Raw genomic sequence first — 25102 nt, forward strand, 5'->3', positions numbered from 1 at the left:
GGAATATTTCATTTTCATTCTAATGTAATTTTGCATTTGGTATTTTAAAATTATTTTAATATGAAAAGGAAGGCGCTCCCTTGGTGTAAATCAGCACAGTTGCTTAAACTTCAAAGTGATTCAGGGCCTTAAAATCAAAGGAAGATATTTCTGCCTTCTTCCCTGGATACAGAACGCACTCCTAGAGACATAGTTTACTTAAAACAACATTCCAGTTCTTGCAGGATTGTTTTCTGCAACACGGCCTATAGCTGGTCAGATTTTATGTCATATCTCATCCCACAGCACTCTCCTCCTTTACCAAGAATCCATGATTTCAACCTCTCCTGGGCTTCTTCCAGGCTTGGTCAGCTGCATTATCTTGCAAGACCTCAGTTTCTTGTCAGCTCAGTCATAGAGAGACGGTTTCTGATAGAGTACGAGTTTCACAGCTTAACTCAAAACCTTCCTGTAGAAGAGCACTGCTTCCTTTCACTCCTTACCATCCCTTCCCTTGACCTATAAGTAAATCAACTCTAGGCATCCCTTTGAGACAGCATTGGTGACACAAGTGGAGGTCCAATGCTAGATCAAATTTTAATAACTGTAGTGTGAAATTCACTCCCAGGCAGAGGGTCATTACAAAGGCTCATACTATACTTAAGTCCTTGCTAAGACGTAGTTTGAAAGTTTAAAGAAGAACTAAAGTTGTCCATAGGCATTGTTCTATCCCCCTGCCAAAGGGTGAATTTGATACTGAAGGCAATCGAATATTTCCGATTGATTACAAAGGGAATTGAATCTGAGATGGGGATGGAGGTCGTGAGAATACAGAAAAATAGATCTCTGCTTCCTAGCAAGTTTATAATGAAATGTCCATTGCCCCTAACAATGACCTGTATGAACTGAAAGAATCAAAGGGGATATCTGTTCAGGACAGCCAGTTGTGCTACTGATGCAGCTCTGAATCACCTTGACATGCATTCTCATTGCACCACCAAGAAAGTCACTGGAATGACACAAGGAATGCAGACTGCAACGTGCATTATTAGGATTAGCCCAATTATCCCAAACCCTGAGAAAAAGCATGTTCAAAAGGAGGATTTACCGAGGCAATTAAGTTTGTGTGGTAACTAATTGGGACCTCCTGTAAGAAACGCATCACAAATCCTCCAGACAGTCCTAGAAACTGTATAAAAGCGCTCACGACTCAGGTCTCCTCTAAACGCTTCTTTGGACTTCATCTCTTCAGCGAACTGGGTAAGTCCAATTTGACTCATTCTTTCTAGTCCAAGAGCTGTCACAGTAGGGACCATTTTCATTTAAGACTCAATCTTGCATGTTCTCCCTGTGATTTTTAACAGGGAATAGGGTGTTCCATAATTATCTTGTGTAGTTATCTGAAGCCAAAGTTGGGGATTTTTGGAGCACCATACGCAACCAGGAAACATATTTCCTATTAACTGGATATAGAATTAGGGCATTTAAATCTTTAAAGTAACATTAGAAAGTCCCTTATCCATTTTTCTCTTGGATAGATGAGGAAGAAACTTCTCCACCTTCATCCATAAATGGGCAATTCAGGGGTTTTCTTCATTCTGACGTAGCTGTTACTCCTCACTATTGGAGTCAGGAGAATTATTAAGGTGACAACTGGTGTGATCCAGTCTAGCAATTCCTACATTGTTATGAACAGAAATATCCATTGAAAATGCTTTTCCTCAAATGGCATAATTTATTGTCGCTGCGTGGAAGCCATTTTTCCAGAGTACAAGGTCTGAGGATCTTGTTCTTAGTGATTTATTTGGAGAAAGGAAAGTTTCTGTTCCTTCATTAGCAAGTATTGATGACACCCAAGGTCTAGAAAACCCAAGAGCCACACTCTGACACTGGATTCAACTGGTTTGCATGCAGAGGTTGAACCCTCAAAGGAAAGAAAAAGATCAGCATTATCCCAGCCATGTTCTCTTTGAGAAATGTCTATAATGGACACAGCATACCAGGGGTCCTTCAAAGAAATAATGACACTTATTCCAGGTGGTGTTTTTCAGACAGGTCATTGAGAGGGTTTCAGAGGGGACAATTGGGAGGGAAGTTTAGTGTGAGTGGATAAGAGGCAAAGAAAGAGGAAATAGGAACAAAAACATAGCCACAAATATAGGATCTAAGTCCACTCCTCCTCTCTCTCTTGTGCCCCACAGCAATCTCACTGAAATAGTAACCGGGTTTTGAGTCCTTTCTTCCACTGACACTGGTACCTTTTCTTTACTCTATTCCCTGTTGGGTGTTTCAGGTTTACCTCCATCACAGAAAGATGTCTTGCTCCAGCCTGTCCTATCCAGAATGCGGGGTGGCCCGTCCCAGTCCAGTTTCTGGCAGCTGCAACGAGCCGTGTTAGGCAGTGCCCTGACTCTGAAGTGATCATCCAACCATCACCAGTTGTTGTAACCATCCCAGGACCAATTCTTAGCAATTTTCCTCAGCAGAGTGAAGTGGCAGCCGTTGGAGCACCTGTGGTCGGACCCGGCTATGGGGGCTCATTCGGTTATGGGGGATTGAACGGCTATGGGGGCGCTTATGGAGGATTGTATGGTTACGGGGGATTAGGTGCTTATGGGGGCCGTTATGGTTACGGGGGATTGTGTGGTTACGGGGCCGTTATGGTTATGGGGATTGAGTGGTTACGGGAGCCGTTATGGTGGACTGTGTGGTTATGGAGGAGGTTACGGGGGACTGTGTGGTTACGGGGGAGGTTATGGAGGATTGTGTGGTTACGGGGGAGGTTACGGTTATGGGGGAGCAAGCGGTTCTGGGGTATCTTGCCATAGGTACCTGAGTGGAAGCTGTACACCATGTTAAACCCTGCAGGAATATCAATGGTAAAAGAAAAGACCAGGAAATGAACAACAAGCTCTAGATTCAGACAGAGATTTCAGAAGTGCTGGGCAGGCACGGCTCCACTTGAATTCAATGCGAGCTGTGTCTGCTCAGCCCTTTCTCTCAGAGAGCGATTTCTGATATTATGCTTTTAAACTCTTTCTGCCAATGCTTTCCCAACCATATGCTTATTCTCTTAGTCACACGTGGACTCATTCTGAATGACACTCAGGCTGTTTGCACTAGCCCCACAGTACCAAAGAAATAGGGGCCTTAAGAAAGGCATCAGGTGTACTTATTATCACTTTAATTTGTTTGTCCAACTCTGAACCTGCAGCAAAGGAAAAAGAACATCTTGCCTCAAATGCATCCCACAGAAGCGGGTGAAGAGTCGCAGCCCCTTTGGAAATACTTGAAATACATTCTTTCTGCTCTGTATTATTTCTTTCTGTAACTGTGCATTGCAAATTTCATTCTCATTAAAAACTATGCTGCATTATAATATCAGTCTTCTGGTTTTCCTTTTTCCTCCTTCCTTGTTTAAAAATCATGCTGGATGAAATTCATCCCTGTAGAGCAGGCAGCACCAGGCACTTCTCAAGTTGCAACTTTTGAAGGTGTAGAGTGATAGGCCTTAAAGTGGTTCATAGCATTATGCAGGCCCTCTGCACAGGGGTCGAGTTCTTCCTTGCATTATCTGTGTAGCAAAAAGCTTTTTCCTGCTAACACTTACACAGATTTTCACTTTAAAAATGTAAATATTTCCTTTGATTTGAAAAAAGACCAGTCACATGGTTCATGGAAAGTGTCTGTGTTAATCTTTGCTGAATAGCCACCCAAATTTTTGGAAAAAAAAGGAAATTGGCCACCCCTAAAGACAAATTACACTACGCCAAAGTCATCTGCAGCAGTCAGGAATCTCCTTTGTGATATGAAGAAATTAGTACACTGACCATTATTTCAGTACAAGAATCTATGGTGTTTTAGGAAGCTGTTCCTCACTGCACTCCATATTACCATTTTTATAGAAACTGCCCCCCCCCACCTCTCCGGGGTGCACTAGGCTCCAGCAAAACAAGCAGGTGCTTTGGGCAGCACCTTTCCAGAGGGCGGCATTTTGGCCATCCTTTTTTTTTTAAACTCGCTTCCTCCCCTCTCACAACCCTGCAGAAGTGGAACCACAGAGCAGCTGGGGATCCAGCCTGGGAGCTGAGAACCCACGGGACGCTGGGAGCTGTAGTTCCTTGCCTAGCTCCCTGCCTATAGAGCCAGCCCTGGGGTGGGGAAAGAACTACATTTCCCAGCAATCCCTTGGCAGCTATCAACAGGAAAGGGAGGGGTAGGGAGTGAGGTAGCTGAGCCATTCTGCGAGTTGAAAGGGGTGGCACTGAGAATGGGGGATCCCACTAGAATTTGAAATGAAGAGTAAGGGAGGGGAGGCTCTGCTAGGGGACTGTGGCAGCTTTAGATACAGTACCAGGCATGTAGGAGGATTTCCACTTCTGAGCCATGGAAGCAGAAATTGACTTTTCCTTTCCAGATTTAGCTAATATTCACAAAAGGAATCTAGCACCTGCCTTCCGGTTTTGAACACCTCACAATTCAGGAGGGCTCAAGCTCAGTTTGGGCAGATGTTACTTCATTTCTCCCAAATCAAATACACTGATCCACTGTAACTTGCTGTAGAAAAAGTAGGATAAGAAATGAAGCAGCAAGAAATGCTTCCCAGTGGTTTTTAGGACTAGAATTGCATTTTCAACAGCTATTGCCCTTTTTTTAAAAAAAAGTTGTATTTGTTTAAAAGGAAGACAGTGATGTTGCATTGGCAAATTCCCCATAGAAACAAAGAGTGGAACAAAAGAATAATAAAGGCACCTCAACTTTTCTTCATTTCTGGAGGACAGTCTTATAATATGCATCCAGATATCCTCCAATCACACAAGCTGAAAATTGTTCCACTTTACTGCAGTTCTGTAACCATATGGGAACCAATCCTGTCTGTGTTCTGGGCACATCCAAAATTCCTGCTGAATGACCTGCCCTGGGAGCGAGTTACCAGTGACCCAGGGCTGGGACAGCAGGGGGGTGCAGGTTGCGGGGGAGAGCCCAGGGCTGGGGCGGCAGGGGAGTGTGGGGGGGGGGGAGGAGACTGGAGGGAGGGAAAGGAGGGAGCCCAGGGCTGGGGCAGGAGGGGAGTGCAGGGGGGGGAACCCAGGGCTGGGATGGGGGGCAGCCAAAATTTTTTTTGCTTTGGGCGGCAAAAAACCTAGAGCCAGCCCTGACTGCACATACCAAGATTGCATTTTCTACTATGTTTTTCTTCAACATGTCCGTGGCTCTCAGTTCCCAGAAGATGAATATTTTCTACTAATTAAATTTTTGATCTGAGAACACAAAGGACCATCCTGGCTCTTCAATGACATGATGTAATACTCAAACAGTGAGGGGAGACTTTGCCATCTGGCACCGGGTTTTATTTAAGGGCAATGCAGCTCTACTCTTCAATGTCAGACCATACCTAATGAGCCGTCTTTGGAAAGGAAAAACATAGGCATTGCTGCAGCAAATCAGGCCTCTCCCCCACAGTGGTGAGTGCCAGAGGCTTCACAGGGAGGTGCAAGAATCCCAGCAGAACTTTTTCACTATCCCCCATCAATCCGATCTCCCCCCAATATTAGATGATACCCTGAAGCACAATCCTTGCCAAACTTGAAGAAATGCAGTAAATCCATCTCAGTTGTTATTTGCTCTAGAGTACTGCAAGCACCATTCTCTCTGCATCACCAAGAGACATTTCTCAACTCATCCCTCTCCTTAGAGATACACCAGCTGCAGCATTAAAGAGCTGAATTGCCCAGGAATAAATCTTTTGCCATTAAACAACGAGCCTTTCACCTCCAGATCACAGATTCATTGCTAACAAATGCCCTAATATTGCCAATCTTCCTCTCAAAAATATTGATTTACTTCTTTTTCCTTTTCTTTCTTTTCTTTTCTTTTTTAAAACAGGAAGGCCTAGCAGCTCTGATCCTTTGAATTCCAGACATAGCATTTCATGCAAGATTCATGATTTCACAGAATTAGACCTGGTCGAAATCAGCAACTATTCCAATGATCTCACTTCTGGATGCAGCTAAGCAAACCTCTCCCAAAATGAGCCATTAATTTTAAATGCCTGACAGGAAAAGATCCAGGCTACTTTTTCTGAAGTGCTGAGTACTCAAAACTCCCACTGAAGCTAACAGTATCTGTTTGTGCTCAACATTTTTTGATAACAGAGCACAAACTTTGCAGAGGTATCCAAAACTCGAGGACGTTTTTGACCACGAACGATATGGAAGTTTTTGGTGATATTAAAAGATAACAGCAGTACAGTTTCACAATCAAAGCTGTTTTGCCACCATTTTTAATTACTTGTTTCACCCTGGTCAGTCACAACATAAAGAAAACACAATAAAAGCCGAATATTAAAAAGCTTCTCCATTCTGCAGCGGCTGTTAGAAAGCTAAAAGGCAGAAATAAAAGGTCCATATACATGGATAGGAGATAACCTAGCCAGATTCTCATTGACACTAAAGCCTTTTGACACTCCTCTGGCATTGGAAAGAGGCATTAAATTCAATATAAATGTAGGTAACGTACACCTGAAGGCCTCTGCTCCATTTGCACTTTACATAGCTCTTTAAAAACCATACTGCAATTGAGAATCAGGCCCACGGTGTTGATAATAGAGAAAGCACATAGCCAGGAAGGCATTAGAAGAAAGACCCATCATGGGAAATTTGGGAAACATTCAGCGTTTGCAGAGGTGCTGATTAAATGCAGCTCTTTTATAATTTCACAAAGAGGTCGATGTACTCAGCAATTCTCAAAGCTAGGGCTATGAGCTAAAACCTCAATCTGTATCTTGCTGTTCATGTCCTGGTTCTTCCTTTTACTTTGGATATGCCTATTGGGTTTAACATAGCCCACTATTTCCATTAAGGTTCCTGTGGCCCCATCACCATCCCCACAACCCTATATTCCTCCCACAACCTTGTAACCATAGAATCTCTTCTAACCATATGGACCCCAATAACCATGTCATGTCCCATACCCACAGGGACCTCCCAACTGTATAAGCCTCCATAACGTTATAAGGCTCTATCACCACATAGGCCCCCATCACCCCTTCCAATGTCAGCTGCTGCTGAAGATCGCACGATGCTTTCCTGAGAGGAAGAACTGAGAATGGGTCCTGAGAAGGTCATGACAGCGCGTGGTGGTTGGATCAGCACTGTGGGCTCGGGGCATTGCCTTATGTAAGGCTTGTTGAAGCTGTCCACACAAATGCGTATGTCTAAGATTCAGGGCTAAATTCAAAGGATCACGAACGCATCATCTGAATGCTTCCTCAGATAAAAAGAACAGGAGTACTTGTGGCACCTTAGAGACTAACAAATTTATTTCAGCATAAGCTTTCATGGGCTACAGCCCACTTCTTCAGATGCATAGAATGGAACACACAGACAGGAGATATTTATACATACAGAGACTTATTCATTTCACAGAGGAGAATAAGTCAGAGAAGTGGTTGGAAGACTTTGGAATCTTGAGTATTTTATAGAGTTTTGTAGACTGCCTGGGGGACTTCAGAGACCCTGCACTCCTGAAGGCTTAATTAGTTACAAAACAAACTTGGTGTAACTCCTTCAATTGATGTAGTTTTTTCCCTCTGATGATTAGCTTGTTCCTAACTCCACATGGCGTGACATGCACCTTGCACCATACAACTCTCTCTCATCTTAAAACTTTATGGGCCAGCTACATTCCTGCTTTCATTCTACTGACTTCAGTGATGCTGCAATGGGCTATTTGGAAGCCTAGAATGGTAACTGTGCAGTGTAATAGAGAAGCCACGGTGAGTATGTGGCCTATTATTGGGTTTTATTTTTGACTCTGCCACATGCTCCCGATGTATCCTTCACCTCAGTGTGCTTTTCATTTCCCTTTCTTTAAGAAACATTCCTTTGTAAAGCTCAAGGGGCAGATGCTGAGCCAGGGTACAACAGTGCAATTCCATACACTTCAACTGAGGGAAGGCATTGACACAGCTGAGGTTAGAAGAAATGGCATTGGGGGTGTATTCTGTACTTTACAGAACATTCTAATTACGGCTGAAAAGCTTTCTGCAGAATGCCCTAGGTTGGTCAGACTTGGAATGAATCCTATCTCCTCTCACAGAAAGTGGACCACTGAAGAATTACTCCTTAACTCCGTCTGTTTTGTGCGTCTTCCTTTTCTTTTCAAGCTGAATTCTCTTACAGGACCCAATTCCCTTGGCTGCTCATGAACAGAGATGCAGTAGCTGATGTTTCCCATTGACTTCACTGGACATTGCATCTGAGCAGTTGTGGTTGAAAGTGCCGAGTATGCTCAGACAGATGCACTCCACACAAGGTTGTCTCTAAACTAGCCTGGATAAAGTGCCTTGCTTCAGTTTGAAGCTGTGCTGGTACACACTGGCTCAACAACCACCCTTTAACTGTAAAATAGATATAAAAGGGAAATGCAAAGGTACCTTGAGTGAAAATCAAAGAGCCCCAATTTCAGAGGCAGAGAATCACGAACGGAGTACTGGAATGATGTCTGAGACCTTGACATACATTTTTAAAGTGAATCTAATCGTTAATATTGGAACATCTAAACCCAGTAAATATTATTGCTACTATAATAATACATCTCTTTGGCTGTATAAAACTCGATGAGAGGTTATGAAGTGCTCTGAAATGCTTAGATCAGAGGAAGCCTCAGACAATGAATTTTGAAAGATCTTAAGATACCTTATTGCTACAGAGGTGAACCAAGGTCAGACAGGGAGTGATTGGCAGAGTCAAAAAAAACAGACCAATAGTTGGGACTATTCATGCCAAAAATTAACTCCATCTCTTGAACCCCACTGGACACTTACTGTTCATTGCTTCCAACTATGTCACTTACCTGAGAGTAACTCTTAGGGCTAGTCTACACTTACCTGCCGGGTCGACGCGGTGAGTTCAACTTCTCGGAGTTCGAACTATCGCGTCTAATGTGGACGCGATAGTTCGAACTCCCCGCGCGTTCCAGTCGACTCCGGTACTCCACCACTGCAAACGGCGGTGGCGGAGTTGACCTTGGAGCCGCGGACTTCGATTCCGCGGCGTCTGGACGGGTGAGTAGTTCGAACTAGGGTACTTCGAATTCAGCTACGCTATTCACGTAGCTGAATTTGCGTACCCTAGTTCAACCCCCCCTTCTTAGTGTGGACCTACCCTTAGAGAGGGTCATTCTGGAATTTTTCTTATTTTGTTCTGATGATTTTTGGGGGAATTTTTTGATGAAACATCTTCTGATCTAAATGTGAACCATAATCAACAATCGAGGGTTTTGCACTCCACTAAAACTCCCTCTATTTAAAGGTGTTGGCCCAGTGGTGGGTATTTATATTTGAGCAGATTTAAATTATTTGGTACCAAATTGAATTTAATTGAATTCTCTGGTACCGCATTTGAATTCAATATGGAGAGTTTTATTCCGGTACAACACATGAACAAGCTTGAAATGTACACACTTGTAATTTCTTTGGACAATTATTATCCTCATGTATAAAGAAGCCTATGTTAAAGAGATGACTTACCCTGTACCTCATTTCACAAATCTGAAAGAATTCATTACCATTGTGTGACTATGACCCATGAGAGAGATGTGTTTCCAAGGAAAGAAAAAGTAGCACACACAGTGCACTTGGCGACTTTGTCCCAATGGGTGACATGCCTTAAACTAGTGGTTCCCAAACTTGTTCCACCGCTTGTGCAGTGAAAGCCCCTGGCGGGCAAGTGTGGTTTGTTTACCTGCTGCGTCCGCAGGTTCGGCCGATCGCAGCTCCCAGTGGCCGCGGTTTGCTGCTCAAGGCCAGTTGGAGCTGCTGGAAGCGGCGCGGGCCGAGGGACATACTGGCTGCCGCTTCCAGCAGCTCCCATTGGCCCGGAGCAGCGAACCGCGGCCACTCAGAGCCGCGATCGGCCAAACCTGCCTTACGGGCAGGTAAACAAACTGGCCCACCCACTAGGGGCTTTCCCTGCACAAGTGGTGGAACAAGTTTGGGAACCACTGCCTTAAAGCAAGTTTTTGAAGCTTGAATTATATACTGGAATTTACAATGTTATCATAATCACGGAAAATAAATTAACAGACTTGGGTTTTATATAAAAATGGTAATATGGAGTGCAGTGAGGAACAGCTTCCTAAAAAACATTAGATTCTTGTACTGAAATAATGGTCAGTGTACTAATTTCTTCATATCACAAGGGAGATTCCTGACTGCTGAAGATGACTTTGGTGTAGTGTAATTTGTCTTTAGGGGTGGCCAATTTCCTTTTCCTTCCGAAAATCTCGGTCACTATCCAGCAAAGATTAACACAGACATTTTCCATGAACCATGTGATTGGTCTTTTTCAAATCAAAGGAAATATTTACATTCTTAAAGTGAAAATCTGTGTAAGTGTTAGCAGGAAAAGGCTTTTTGCTACACAAATAATGCAAGGAAGAACTCGGCCCCTGTGCAGAGGGCCTGCATAATGCTATGAACCACTTTAAGGCCTTTATTCTCCTATCACTCCACGCCTTCAAAAGTTGCAACTTGAGAAGTGCCTGCTGCTGCCTGTTCTACAGGGATGAATTTCATCCAGCACAATTTTTAAACAAGGAGGGAGGAACAAGGAAACCCAGAAGACCAATATTATGATGCAGCATTGTTTTTAATGAGAATGAAATTTGCAATACACAGTTACAGAAAAAAATAATACAGAGCAGAAAGAATCTATTTCAAGAATTTCCAAAAGGGCTGCGAACAATCACCCACTTCTTTGGGATGCCTTTGAGGCAAGATGTTCTTTTTCCTATGCTGCAGGTTCAGAGTTAGACAAACAAATTAAAGTGATAATAAATAAAACTGATGCCTGTTTTAATTTCCCTGTTTCCCTCACACTGCGGGGTTAGTGCAAACAGCCTGAGTGTCATTCAGAATGAGTCCACGTGTGACTAAGAGAATAAGCACGTGGTTGGGAAAGCATTGGCAGAAAGAGTTTTTAAGCATAATATCAGAAATCGCTCTCTGAGAGAAAGGGCTGAGCAGACACAGCTCGCATTGAATTCAAGTGGAGCCGTGCCTGCCCAGCACTTCTGAAATCTCTGTCTGAATCTAGAGCTTGTTGTTCATTTCCTGGTCTTTTCTTTTACCATTGACATTCCTGCAGGGTTTAACATGGTGTACAGCTTCCACTCAGGTACCTATGGCAAGATACCCCAGAACCACATGCTCCTCCATAACCGTAACCTCCCCCGTAACCACACAATCCTCCGTAACCTCCCCCGTAACCACACAGTCCCCCGTAACCTCCTCCATAACCACACAGTCCACCATAACGGCCCCCGTAACCACTCAATCCCCCATAACCATAACGGCCCCGTAACCACCTAATCCCCGTAACCATGCAATCCTCCGTAAGCGCCCCATAGCCGTTCAATCCCCCATAACCGAATGAGCCCCCATAGCCGGGTCCGACCACAGGTGCTCCAACAGCTCCCACTTCACTGTGCTGAGGGAAAGTGCTGAGAATTGGTCCTGGGAGGGTTACGGCAACCGGTGATGGTCTGATGATCACTTCAGAGTCAGGGCACTGCCTAACGCACGGCTCGTTGCAGCTGCCAGAAACTGGACTGGGACGGGCCACCCCGCATTCTGGATAGCACAGGCTGGAGCAAGACATCTTTCTGTGATGGAGGTAAACCTGAAACACGCAACAGGGAATAGAGTAAAGAAAAGGTACTAGTGTCAGTGGAAGAAAGGATTCAAAACCCGGTTACTATTTCAGTGAGATTGCTGTGGGGCACAAGAGAGAGAGGAGGAATGGACTTAGATCCTATATTTGTGGCTATGTATTTGTTCCTATTTCCTCTTTCTTTGCCTCTTATCCACTCACACTAAACTTCCCTCCCAATTGTCCCCTCTGAAACCCTCTCAATGACCTGTCTGAAAAACACCACCTGGAATAAATGTCATTATTTCTTTGAAGGACCCCTGGTATGCTGTGTCCATTATAGACATTTCTCAAAGAGAACATGACTGGGCTACTGCTATCATTTCTTTTTCTTTGAGGATTCAACCTCTGCATGCAAACCAGTTGAGTCCAGTGTCAGAGTGTGGCTCTTGGGTTTTCTAAACCTCGGGAGTCACCAATACTTGCTGATGAATAAACAGAAACTTTTATTTTCTCCAAATAAATCACTAAGACAAGATCCTCAGCTCTGGTAAACTGGGTTCAGATCCACTGGCTTCCATGGAGCGACCCTAAATTACACCATCTGAGCAGAAGCATCTTCAGTGGGTATTTCTGCTCATAAGAACGCTGGAATACCTAGACTGGATCACACCATTTGTCAGTTTAATAATTCGCCTGCCTCCAATACTAAGGAATAACAGCTACTTCAGATTAAAGTAGAAGACCCCTAAATTGGCCGTGTAGGGACTAAACTGGGAACGTTTCTTCCTAATCTAGCCAAGAGAGAAATGGCGAAGAAACTTTCTAAAGTTAATTTAAAGATTTAAATTCCCTAATTTGATTTCCACTTAATAGGAAATATGTTTCTCAATCGCATATGGTGCTCCTAAAATCCTCACCTTTGGCTTCAAATCATGGATCCACCACAACCTGCTACTGAATAGCTACACAAGATAATTATGGAACAACATTGTCATTCCTGATAAAAATCACAGACAGTGCATGCAAGATTCAGTCTTAAATGGAAATGGATCCTACTGTGACATCTCTTGGGTTAGAAAGAGATTGAGTCAAATTGGACTTACCCAGTTGACCGAGGAGCTGAAGTCCGGAGAAGTGTTTAGAAGAACCCTGAGTCGTGAGCGCTTTTATACAGTTTCTAGGACTGCCTGGAGGATCTGTGATGTGTTTTATAGAGGGAGTCCCAAATTAGTTACCAAACAATCTTGATGGCCTTGTTAAATCCTCCTTTTGATGGAACTGTTTTCTCAGGATTTGGGAGTATTGGGCTAATCTCAGCCTCAAAGAGAGTGACATGCACGTTGCAATCTGCGTTCCTAGTATTATTCCAATGACTTTCTTGGTGGTGCAATGAGAATGCGTGTCAAGGTGATTCAGAATTGCATCAGGAACACAATTGGCTGTCATGAGCAGAAATCCACTCTGGTCCTTTCAATTCATGCGGGTCATTGTTAGGGGCATTGGACAGTTCATTATAAACTTGCTAGGAAGCAAAGAGCCATTTTTCTGCATTCTCAAAAGCTCCATCCCCAACGGGTGAGATCCAATTCCCTTTGAAAACAATCAGAATCATTCCATTGCCTTCTGTGTCTTTCCTGTCGTGACTTTAAGTCTCAGATTCACCTTTTGGCAGAGGGATAGTACGATGCCTATGGACAACTTTAGCCCCAGTTTAAAATTTCAAACTATGTTTTAGCAGGGTCTTAAGTGAAGCGTGGGCCTTTGTGATGGCCCTCTGCCCAGAGGTGAATTTCACCTTAGGGTGATTAAACCTTGATCTAACATTGGACCTCCACTTGTGTCACCAATGCTACCTCAAAGGGTTTCCTAAACCAGATCTGCTCATGGGTCGATGGAAGGGATAGTGAGGAGTTAAAGGAAGCAGTGCTCTTTTCTAGAAAGGGTTTGAGTTAAATCATTGAATTTGTTCTTTGTTAGAAACCATCTCTCTATGACTGAGCTGACAAGAAACTAAGGTCTTGCAAGATAATGTAGCTGACTAAACCCTGGAAGAAGCCCAGGAGAGATGGAAATCATGGATTACGGGTGAAGGAGGAAAGGGCTATTGGCTGTGATTTGACATGGAGTCCGACCAGCCATAGGTTATGTTGCAGAAAACATTCCTGAAAAAACCAGAATGTTGTTTTAAGTGTAAAATCTATTTCTAGGAGTGTATTCTATATCCAGGGAAGAAGGCAGAAATGTCCTCCTGTGACTTGAAGGCCCTGAACCTCTTTCAATTTGAAGCAACTCTGCTGATTTACACCAAGAGAGCATCTCCAGCAGTCAGGAATCTCCCTTGTGATATGAAGAAATTAGTACACTGACCATTACTTCAGTACAAAAATCTAATGTTTTTTTAGGAAGCTGTTCCTCACTGCACTCCATATTACCATTTTTATACAAAACCCCCTGGGTGCACCATCGCTTGATATTGCAGGAACTGCACATACGAAGATTGCATTTGAAATCTTGAGTTCTGAGAATGATGAACCTCGAGCTTGAACTGTGGTGGGGGAATCAGAACTATTGGGTTTTTCTGCAACTGACACCCGTGCCTTAGCATGCTTACTATACTTGTTTTATCCGCATAGAACAGTAGGCACATGGAGCTGAAGGTCACACGGTTCTGATTCCCTCTACCACAGTTCAAGCTTGAGGTTCATCCCTGTTAGACTCTATTACAAGGCAACATTAGTAACATGTCTCGTTAAATAGTGGGTGCATCCTTGGATCTAAGCAGCAACAATTAAAAAAATGACTAACGCTTGATCCACTTTAATTGTTTCTTCTTTATACTTGAGGACAACACTCTCCAAAGGAATTACAAGTCAGGCAATTTCTATCTTTTCCTTGAGTGTGTAACTAATGTTGCCTTGTAATAGAGTCTAACAGGGATGAACCTTGAGCTTGAACTGTGGTAGAGGGAATCAGAATCGTGTGACTTTCAGCTCCATGTGCCTACTGTTCTATGCGGATAAAACAAGGGTAGTAAGCATGTTAAGGCTGGAAGTTCTTCATCATTCTCAGAACTCAAGATTTCAAAGCACCTCGTAAACATTCATTGGTGTTTTTCACACATAAAAAGGGTTGTATTCTTAGAAGATTAATAAATTGTTCCTGGGATTAGACGCCTCTGCAATGAGTAATAGAGTCACTTAAAAAAAATAGAGGCCAAGGTCTCTCATGTCATTCCTTTAGAACATAACATAAGAACATAAGAAAGGCTGTACCGGGTCAGACCAAAGGTCCATCTAGCCCAGTATCTGTCTACCGACAGTGGCCAATGCCAGGTGCCCCTGAGGGAGTGAACCTAACAGGCAATGATCAAATGATCTCTCTCCTGCCATCCATCTCCATCCTCTGACGTACAGAGGCTAGGGACACCATTCTTACCCATCCTGGCTAATAGCCATTTATGGACTTAGCCACCATGAATTTATCCAGTCCCCTTTTAAACATTGTTATAGTCCTAGCCTTCACAACCTCCTCAGGTAAGGAGTTCCACAAGTTGACTGTGCGCTGCGTGAAGAAGAACTTCCTTTTATTTGTTTTAAACCTGCTGCCTATTAATTTCATTTGGTGACCCCTAGTTCTTGTATTATGTGAATAAGTAAATAACTTTTCCTTATCCACTTTCTCAACATCACTCATGATTTTATATACCTCTATCATGTCCCCCCTTAGTCTTCTCTTTTCCAAACTGAAGAGTCCTAGCCTCTTTAATCTCTCCTCATATGGGACCTTCTCTAAACCCCTAATCATTTTAGTTGCTCTTTTCTGAACCTTTTCTAGTGCTAGAATATCTTTTTTGAGGTGAGGAGACCACATCTGTACACAGTATTCGAGATGTGGGCGTACCATGGATTTATATAAGGGCAATAATATATTCTCAGTCTTATTCTCTATCCCCTTTTTAATGATTCCTAACATCCTGTTTGCTTTTTTGACCGCCTCTGCACACTGCGTGGACATCTTCAGAGAACTATCCACGATAACTCCAAGATCTTTTTCCTGACTCCTTGTAGCTAAATTAGCCCCCATCATGTTGTATGTATAGTTGGGGTTATTTTTTCCAATGTGCATTACTTTACATTTATCCACATTAAATTTCATTTGCCATTTTGTTGCCCAATCACTTAGTTTTGTGAGATCTTTTTGAAGTTCTTCACAATCTGCTTTAGTCTTAACTATCTTGAGTAGTTTAGTATCATCTGCAAACTTTGCCACCTCACTGTTTACCCCTTTCTCCAGATTATTTATGAATAAATTGAATAGGATTGGTCCTAGGACTGACCCTTGGGGAACACCACTAGTTACCCCTCTCCATTCTGAGAATTTACCATTAATTCCTACCCTTTGTTCCCTGTCCTTTAACCAGTTCTCAATCCATGAAAGGACCTTTCCTTTTATCCCATGACAGCTTAATTTACGTAAGAGCCTTTGGTGAGGGACCTTGTCAAAGGCTTTCTGGAAATCTAAGTACACTATGTCCACCGGATCCCCCTTGTCCACATGTTTGTTGACCCCTTCAAAGAACTCTAATAGATTAGCAAGACACGATTTCCCTTTACAGAAACCATGTTGACTATTGCTCAAGAGTTTATGTTTTTCTATGTGTCTGACAATTTTATTCTTTACTATTGTTTCAACTAATTTGCCCGGTACCGACGTTAGACTTACCGGTCTGTAATTGCCGGGATCACCCCTAGAGCCCTTTTTAAATATTGGCGTTACATTAGCTAACTTCCAGTCATTGGGTACCGAAGCCGATTTAAAGGACAGGTTACAAACCTTAGTTAATAGTTCCGCAACTTCACATTTGAGTTCTTTCAGAACTCTTGGGTGAATGCCATCTGGTCCCGGTGACTTGTTAATGTTGAGTTTATCAATTAATTCCAAAACCTCCTCTACTGATACATCAATCTGTGACAGTTCCTCAGATTTATCACCTACAAAAGCCAGCTCAGGTTTGGGAATCTCCCTAACATCCTCAGCCGTGAAGACTGAGGCAAAGAATCCATTTAGTTTCTCCGCAATGACTTTATCATCTTTAAGCGCTCCTTTTGTATTTTCATCGTCAATGGGCCCCACTGGTTGTTTAGCAGGCTTCCTGCTTCTGATGTACTTAAAAAACATTTTGTTATTACCTTTGGAGTTTTTGGCTAGCCGTTCTTCAAACTCCTCTTTGGCTTTTCTTATTACACTCTTGCACTTAAGTTGGCAGCGTTTGTGCTCCTTTCTATTTGCCTCACTAGGATTTGACTTCCACTTTTTAAAGGAAGTCTTTTATCTTTCACTGCTTCTTTTACATGGTGGTTAAGCCACGGTGGCTCTTTTAGTTCTTTTACAGTTTTTCTTAATTTGGGGTATACATTGAAGTTGGGCCTCTATTATGGTGTCTTTAAAAGGGCCCACGCAACTTGCAGGGATTTCACTTTAGTCAATGTACCTTTTAACTTTTGTCTAACTAACCCCTCATTTTTGTATAGTTCCCCTTTTGAAATTAAAGGCCACAGTGTTGGGCAGTTGGGATGTTCTTCCCACCACAGGGATGTTGAATGCTATTGTATTATGGTCACTATTTCCAAGCGGTCCTGCTATAGTTACCTCTTGGACCAGCTCCTGCTCCACTCAGGATTAAATCTAGAGTCGCCTCGCCCCTTGTGGGTTCCTCGTACCAGCTGCTCCATGAAGCAGTCATTTAAAGTATCGAGAAATTTTATCTCTGCATTTCGTCCTGAAGTGAAATGTTCCCAGTCAATATGGGGATAATTGAAATCCCCCACTATTATTGGGTTCTTAATTTTGATAGCCTCTCTAATTTCCCTTAGCATTTCATCATCACTATTACTGTCCTGGTCAGGTGGTCGATAATAGATCCCTAATGTTATATTTTTACTAGAGCATGAAATTTCTATCCATAGAGATTCTATGGAACCTGTGGATTCGCTTAAGATTTTTACTTCATTTGAATCTACACTTTCTTTAACATATAGTGCCACTCCTCCCCCTGCACGGCCTGTTCTGTCCTTCCGATATATTTTGTACCCCGGAATGATTGTGTCCCATTGATTGCTCTCAGTCCACCAGGTTTCTGTGATGCCTATTATATCAATATCCTCCTTTATCACAAGGCACTCTAGTTCACCCATCTTATTATTTAGACTTCTGGCATTTGTGTACAAGCACTTTAAAAACTTGTCCCTGTTTATTAGCCTGCCTTTTTCTGATGTGCCAGATTCTTTTTTATGTGACTGTTCATCATCTGATCCGGCCCTTACATTATATTTCTCATTCCTCTGCTCCTGACTATAACCTGGAGATTCTCTATCATCAGACTCTCCCCTAAGAGAAGTCTGTGTCCGATCCACACGCTTCTCTGCGGCAGTCGGCTTTCCCCCATCACCTAGTTTAAAAACTGCTCTACAACCTTTTTAATGTTTAGCGCCAGCAGTCTGGTTCCACTTTGGTTTAGGTGGAGCCCATCTCTCCTGTATAGGCTCCTCCCATCCCAGAAGTTTCCCCAGTTCCTAATGAACGTGAACCCCTCCTCTCTACACCATCGTCTCATCCACGCATTGAGACTCTGAAGCTCTGCCTGCCTACCTGGCCCTGCGCGTGGAACTGGGAGCATTTCTGAAAATGCCACCATAGAGCATCAGGGCATGATTCAAAGCCACAGAATTTGGGGATATTTCATTTTCTTTCTAATGTGATTTTGCATTTGGTGTATTTATAGAAAAATGAAGGTGCTCTCTTGGTGTAAATCAGCAGAGTTGCTTCAAATTGAAAGAGGTTCAGGGCCTTCAAGTCACAGGAGGACATTTCTGCCTTCTTCCCTGGATATAGAATACACTCCTAGAAATAGATTTTACACTTAAAACAACATTCTGGTTTTTTCAGGAATGTTTTCTGCAACATAACCTATGGCTGGTCGGACTCCATGTCAAATCACAGCCAATAGCCCTTTCCTCCTTCACCCGTAATCCATGATTTCCATCTCTCCTGGGCTTCTTCCAGGGTTTAGTCAGCTACATTATCTTGCAAGACCTTAGTTTCTTGTCAGCTCAGTCATAGAGAGATGGTTTCTAACAAAGAACAAATTCAATGATTTAACTCAAACCCTTTCTAGAAAAGAGCACTGCTTCCTTTAACTCCTCACTATCCCTTCCATCGACCCATGAGCAGATCTGGTTTAGGAAACCCTTTGAGGTAGCATTGGTGACACAAGTGGAGGTCCAATGTTAGATCAAGGTTTAATCACCCTAAGGTGAAATTCACCTCTGGGCAGAGGGCCATCACAAAGGCCCACGCTTCACTTAAGACCCTGCTAAAACATAGTTTGAAATTTTAAACTGGGGCTAAAGTTGTCCATAGGCATCGTACTATCCCTCTGCCAAAAGGTGAATCTGAGACTTAAAGTCACGACAGGAAAGACACAGAAGGCAATGGAATGATTCTGATTGTTTTCAAAGGGAATTGGATCTCACCCGTTGGGGATGGAGCTTTTGAGAATGCAGAAAAATGGCTCTTTGCTTCCTAGCAAGTTTATAATGAACTGTCCAATGCCCCTAACAATGAGCTGCATGAATTGAAAGGACCAGAGTGGATTTCTGCTCATGACAGCCAATTGTGTTCCTGATGCAATTCTGAATCACCTTGACACGCATTCTCATTGCACCACCAAGAAAGTCATTGGAATAATACTAGGAACGCAGATTGCAACGTGCATGTCACTCTCTTTGAGGCTGAGATTAGCCCAATACTCCCAAACCCTGAGAAAACAGTTCCATCAAAAGGAGGATTTAACAAGGCCATCAAGATTGTTTGGTAACTAATTTGGGACTCCCTCTATAAAACACATCACAGATCCTCCAGGCAGTCCTAGAAACTGTATAAAAGCGCTCACGACTCAGGGTTCTTCTAAACACTTCTCCGGACTTCAGCTCCTCGGTCAACTGGGTAAGTCCAATTTGACTCAATCTCTTTCTAACCCAAGAGATGTCACAGTAGGATCCATTTCCATTTAAGACTGAATCTTGCATGCACTGTCTGTGATTTTTATCAGGAATGACAATGTTGTTCCATAATTATCTTGTGTAGCTATTCAGTAGCAGGTTGTGGTGGATCCATGATTTGAAGCCAAAGGTGAGGATTTTAGGAGCACCATATGCGATTGAGAAACATATTTCCTATTAAGTGGAAATCAAATTAGGAATTTAAATCTTTAAATTAACTTTAGAAAGTTTCTTCGCCATTTCTCTCTTGGCTAGATTAGGAAGAAACGTTCCCAGTTTAGTCCCTACACGGCCAATTTAGGGGTCTTCTACTTTAATCTGAAGTAGCTGTTATTCCTTAGTATTGGAGGCAGGCGAATTATTAAACTGACAAATGGTGTGATCCAGTCTAGGTATTCCAGCGTTCTTATGAGCAGAAATACCCACTGAAGATGCTTCTGCTCAGATGGTGTAATTTAGGGTCGCTCCATGGAAGCCAGTGGATCTGAACCCAGTTTACCAGAGCTGAGGATCTTGTCTTAGTGATTTATTTGGAGAAAAGAAAAGTTTCTGTTTATTCATCAGCAAGTATTGGTGACTCCCGAGGTTTAGAAAACCCAAGAGCCACACTCTGACACTGGACTCAACTGGTTTGCATGCAGAGGTTGAATCCTCAAAGAAAAAGAAATGATAGCAGTAGCCCAGTCATGTTCTCTTAGAGAAATGTCTATAATGGACACTGCATACCAGGGGTCCTTCAAAGAAATAATGACATTTATTCCAGGTGGTGTTTTTCAGACAGGTCATTGAGAGGGTTTCAGAGGGGACAATTGGGAGGGAAGTTTAGTGTGAGTGGATAAGAGGCAAAGAAAGAGGAAATAGGAACAAATACATAGCCACAAATATAGGATCTAAGTCCACTCCTCCTCTCTCTCTTGTGCCCCACAGCAATCTCACTGAAATAGTAACCGGGTTTTGAATCCTTTCTTCCACTGACACTAGTACCTTTTCTTTACTCTATTCCCTGTTGCGTGTTTCAGGTTTACCTCCATCACAGAAAGATGTCTTGCTCCAGCCTGTGCTATCCAGAATGCGGGGTGGCCCGTCCCAGTCCAGTTTCTGGCAGCTGCAACGAGCCGTGCGTTAGGCAGTGCCCTGACTCTGAAGTGATCATCAGACCATCACCGGTTGCCGTAACCCTCCCAGGACCAATTCTCAGCACTTTCCCTCAGCACAGTGAAGTGGGAGCTGTTGGAGCACCTGTGGTCGGACCCGGCTATGGGGGCTCATTCGGTTATGGGGGATTGAACGGCTATGGGGGCGCTTACGGAGGATTGCATGGTTACGGGGGATTAGGTGGTTACGGGGGCCGTTATGGTTATGGGGGATTGAGTGGTTACGGGGGCCGTTATGGTGGACTGTGTGGTTATGGAGGAGGTTACGGGGGACTGTGTGGTTACGGGGGAGGTTACGGAGGATTGTGTGGTTACGGGGGAGGTTACGGTTATGGAGGAGCATGTGGTTCTGGGGTATCTTGCCATAGGTACCTGAGTGGAAGCTGTACACCATGTTAAACCCTGCAGGAATGTCAATGGTAAAAGAAAAGACCAGGAAATGAACAACAAGCTCTAGATTCAGACAGAGATTTCAGAAGTGCTGGGCAGGCACGGCTCCACTTGAATTCAATGCGAGCTGTGTCTGCTCAGCCCTTTCTCTCAGAGAGCGATTTCTGATATTATGCTTATAAACTCTTTCTGCCAATGCTTTCCCAACCACGTGCTTATTCTCTTAGTCACACGTGGACTCATTCTGAATGACACTCAGGCTGTTTGCACTAACCCCGCAGTGTGAGGGAAACAGGGAAATTAAAACAGGCATCAGTTTTATTTATTATCACTTTAATTTGTTTGTCTAACTCTGCACCTGCAACATCTTCCCTCAAATGCATCCCAAGGAAGCGGGTGATCGGTCGTAGCCCTTCTTGAAACACTTGAAATACATTTTTTCTGCTCTGCATTATTTCTTTCTGTAACTGTGCATTGCAAATTTCATTCTCATTAAAAACGATGCTGCATCATATTGGTCTTCTGGTTTTCCTTGATTGTCTCTCCTTGTTTAAAAATCACACTGGCAAAAATTTATCCCTGTAGAGCAGGCAGCACCAGGCACTTCTCAAGTTGCATCTTTCGAAGGCATGCAGTAATAGAAGAATAAAGCCCTTTAAGTAGTTCATAGCATTATGCAGGCCCTCTGCACAGGGGCCGAGTTCTTCCTTGCATTATCTATGTAGCAAAAAGCCTTTTCCTACTAAGACTTACACAGATTTTCACTTTAAGAATGTAAATATTTCCTTTGATTTGAAAAAGACCAATCACATGGTTCATGGAAAATGTCTGTGTTAATCTTTGCTGGATAGTGACCGAGATTTTCGGAAGGAAAAGGAAATTGGCCACCCCTAAAGACAAATTACACTACACCAAAGTCATCTGCAGCAGTCAGGAATCTCCTTTGTGATATGAAGAAATTAGTACACTGACCATTATTTCAGTACAAGAATCTAATGTTTTTTAGGAAGCTGTTCCTCACTGCACTCCATATTACCATTTTTATAGAAACCGCCCCCCCCCACCTCTCCGGGGTGCATTATAATATCAGTCTTCTGGTTTTCCTTTTTCCTCCCTCCTTGTTTAAAAATCATGCTGGATGAAATTCATCCCTGTAGAGCAGGCAGCACCAGGCACTTCTCAAGTTGCAACTTTTGAAGGTGTAGAGTGATAGGCCTTAAAGTGGTTCATAGCATTATGCAGGCCCTCTGCACAGGGGTCGAGTTCTTCCTTGCATTATCTGTGTAGCAAAAAGCTTTTTCCTGCTAACACTTACACAGATTTTCACTTTAAAAATGTAAATATTTCCTTTGATTTGAAAAAAGACCAGTCACATGGTTCATGGAAAGTGTCTGTGTTAATCTTTGCTGAATAGCCACCCAAATTTTTGGAAAAAAAAGGAAATTGGCCACCCCTAAAGACAAATTACACTACGCCAAAGTCATCTGCAGCAGTCAGGAATCTCCTTTGAGATATGAAGAAATTAGTACACTGACCATTATTTCAGTACAAGAATCTATGGTTTTTTAGGAAGCTGTTCCTCACTGCACTCCATATTACCATTTTTATAGAAACCGCCCCCCCCCACCTCTCCGGGGTGCACTAGGCTCCAGCAAAACAAGCAGGTGCTTTGGGCAGCACCTTTCCAGAGGGCGGCATTTTGGCCATCCTTTTTTTTTTTTAAACTCGCTTCCTCCCTTCTCACAATCCTGCAGAAGTGGAACCACAGAGCAGCTGGGGATCCAGCATGGGAGCTTTGAACCCACGGGACCCTGGGAGCTGTAGTTCCTTGCCTAGCTCCCTGCCTATAGAGCCAGCCCTGGGGTGGGGAAAGAACTACATTTCCCAGCAATCCCTTGGCAGCTATCAACAGGAAAGGGAGGGGTAGGGAGTGAGGTAGCTGAGCCATGCTGCGAGTTGAAAGGGGTGGCACTGAGAATGGGGGATCCCACTAGAATTTAAAATGAAGAGTAAGGGAGGGGAGGCTCTGCTAGGGGGCTGTGGCAGCTTTAGATACAGTACCAGGCACGTAGGAGGATTTCCACTTCTGAGCCATGGAAGCAGAAATTGACTTTTCCTTTCCAGATTTAGCTAATATTCACAAAGGGAATCTAGCACCTGCCTTCCGGTTTTGAACACCTCACAATTCAGGAGGGCTCAAGCTCAGTTTGGGCAGCTGTTACTTCATTTCTCCCAAATCAAATACACTGATCCACTGTAACTTGCTGTAGAAAAAGTAGGATAAGAAATGAAGCAGCAAGAAATGGTTTCCAGTGGTTTTTAGGACTGGAATTGCATTTTCAACAGCTATTGCCCTTTTTTTAAAAAAAAGTTGTATTTGTTTCAAAGGAAGACAGTGATATTACATTGGCAAATTCCCCATAGAAACAAAGAGTGGAACAAAAGAATAATAAAGGCACCTCAACTTTTCTTCATTTCTGGAGGACAGTCTTATAATATGCATCCAGATATCCTCCAATCACACAAGCTGAGAATTGTTCCACTTTACTGCAGTTCTGTAACCATATGGGAACCAATCCTGTCTGTGTTCTGGGCACATCCAAAATTCCTGCTGAATGACCTGCCCTGGGAGCGAGTTACCAGTGACCCAGGGCTGGGACAGCAGGGGTGCAGGTGCGGGGAGAGCCCTGGGCTGGGGCGGCAGGGGAGTGTGGGTGGGGAGGGCACTGGTGGGGGAAAGGAGGAGCCCAGGGCGGGGCAGGAGGGAGTGCAGGGGAACCCAGGGCTGGGATGGGGGGCAGCCAAAATTTTTTTTGCTTTGGGCGGCAAAAAACCTAGAGCCAGCCCTGACTGCACATACCAAGATTGCATTTTCTACTATGTTTTTCTTCAACATGTCCGTGGCTCTCAGTTCCCAGAAGATGAATATTTTCTACTAATTAAATTTTTGATCTGAGAACACAAAGGACCATCCTGGCTCTTCAATGACATGATGTAATACTCAAACAGTGAGGGGAGACTTTGCCATCTGGCACCGGGTTTTATTTAAGGGCAATGCAGCTCTACTCTTCAATGTCAGACCATACCTAATGAGCCGTCTTTGGAAAGGAAAAACATAGGCATTGCTGCAGCAAATCAGGCCTCTCTCCCACAGTGGTGAGTGCCAGAGGCTTCACAGGGAGGTGCAAGAATCCCAGCAGAACTTTTTCACTATCCCCCATCAATCCGATCTCCCCCCAATATTAGATGATACCCTGAAGCACAATCCTTGCCAAACTTGAAGAAATGCAGTAAATCCATCTCAGTTGTTATTTGCTCTAGAGTACTGCAAGCACCATTCTCTCTGCATCACCAAGAGACATTTCTCAACTCATCCCTCTCCTTAGAGATACACCAGCTGCAGCATTAAAGAGCTGAATTGCACAGGAATAAATCTTTTGCCATTAAACAATGAGCCTTTCACCTCCAGATCACAGATTCATTGCTAACAAATGCCCTAATAGTGCCAATCTTCCTCTCAAAAATATTGATTTACTTCTTTTTCCTTTTCTTTCTTTTCTTTTCTTTTTTTAAACAGGAAGGCCTAGCAGCTCTGATCCTTTGAATTCCAGACATAGCATTTCATGCAAGATTCATGATTTCACAGAATTAGACCTGGTCGAAATCAGCAACTATTCCAATGATCTCACTTCTGGATGCAGCTAAGCAAACCTCTCCCAAAATGAGCCATTAATTTTAAATGCCTGACAGGAAAAGATCCAGGCTACTTTTTCTGAAGTGCTGAGTACTCAAAACTCCCATTGAAGCTAACAGTATCTGTTTGTGCTCAACATTTTTTGATAACAGAGCACAAACTTTGCAG

At 43.3% G+C, this 25102-nt stretch overlaps 2 protein-coding genes across 2 annotated transcripts; one reads left to right on the plus strand and one right to left on the minus strand.

The window, feature by feature from the left end:
* The first annotated feature begins 2293 nt into the window (after positions 1-2293).
* On the plus strand, positions 2294-21249 carry LOC120390476 (scale keratin-like). The gene is given in 3 exon segments (XM_039513185.1): positions 2294-2373; positions 2375-2642; positions 20716-21249. Coding segments are annotated over 3 exon segments (882 nt in total).
* LOC120390728 (claw keratin-like) lies at positions 11133-11642 on the minus strand. The gene has a single exon (XM_039513565.1). The coding sequence runs from the start codon at positions 11640-11642 to the stop codon at positions 11133-11135; it is 510 nt and encodes a 169-aa protein (XP_039369499.1).
* Positions 21250-25102: the final 3853 nt, after the last annotated feature.

This window comes from Mauremys reevesii, linkage group 24 (assembly GCF_016161935.1).
Source record: "Mauremys reevesii isolate NIE-2019 linkage group 24, ASM1616193v1, whole genome shotgun sequence".
Classification (NCBI taxonomy): Eukaryota; Metazoa; Chordata; order Testudines; family Geoemydidae; genus Mauremys; species Mauremys reevesii.

Excerpts from the sequence above, each read along its gene's own strand:
- LOC120390728 (XM_039513565.1), bottom strand. The coding sequence starts at position 11,642 with ATGTCTTGCTCCAGCCTGTGCTATCCAGAATGCGGGGTGGCCCGTCCC.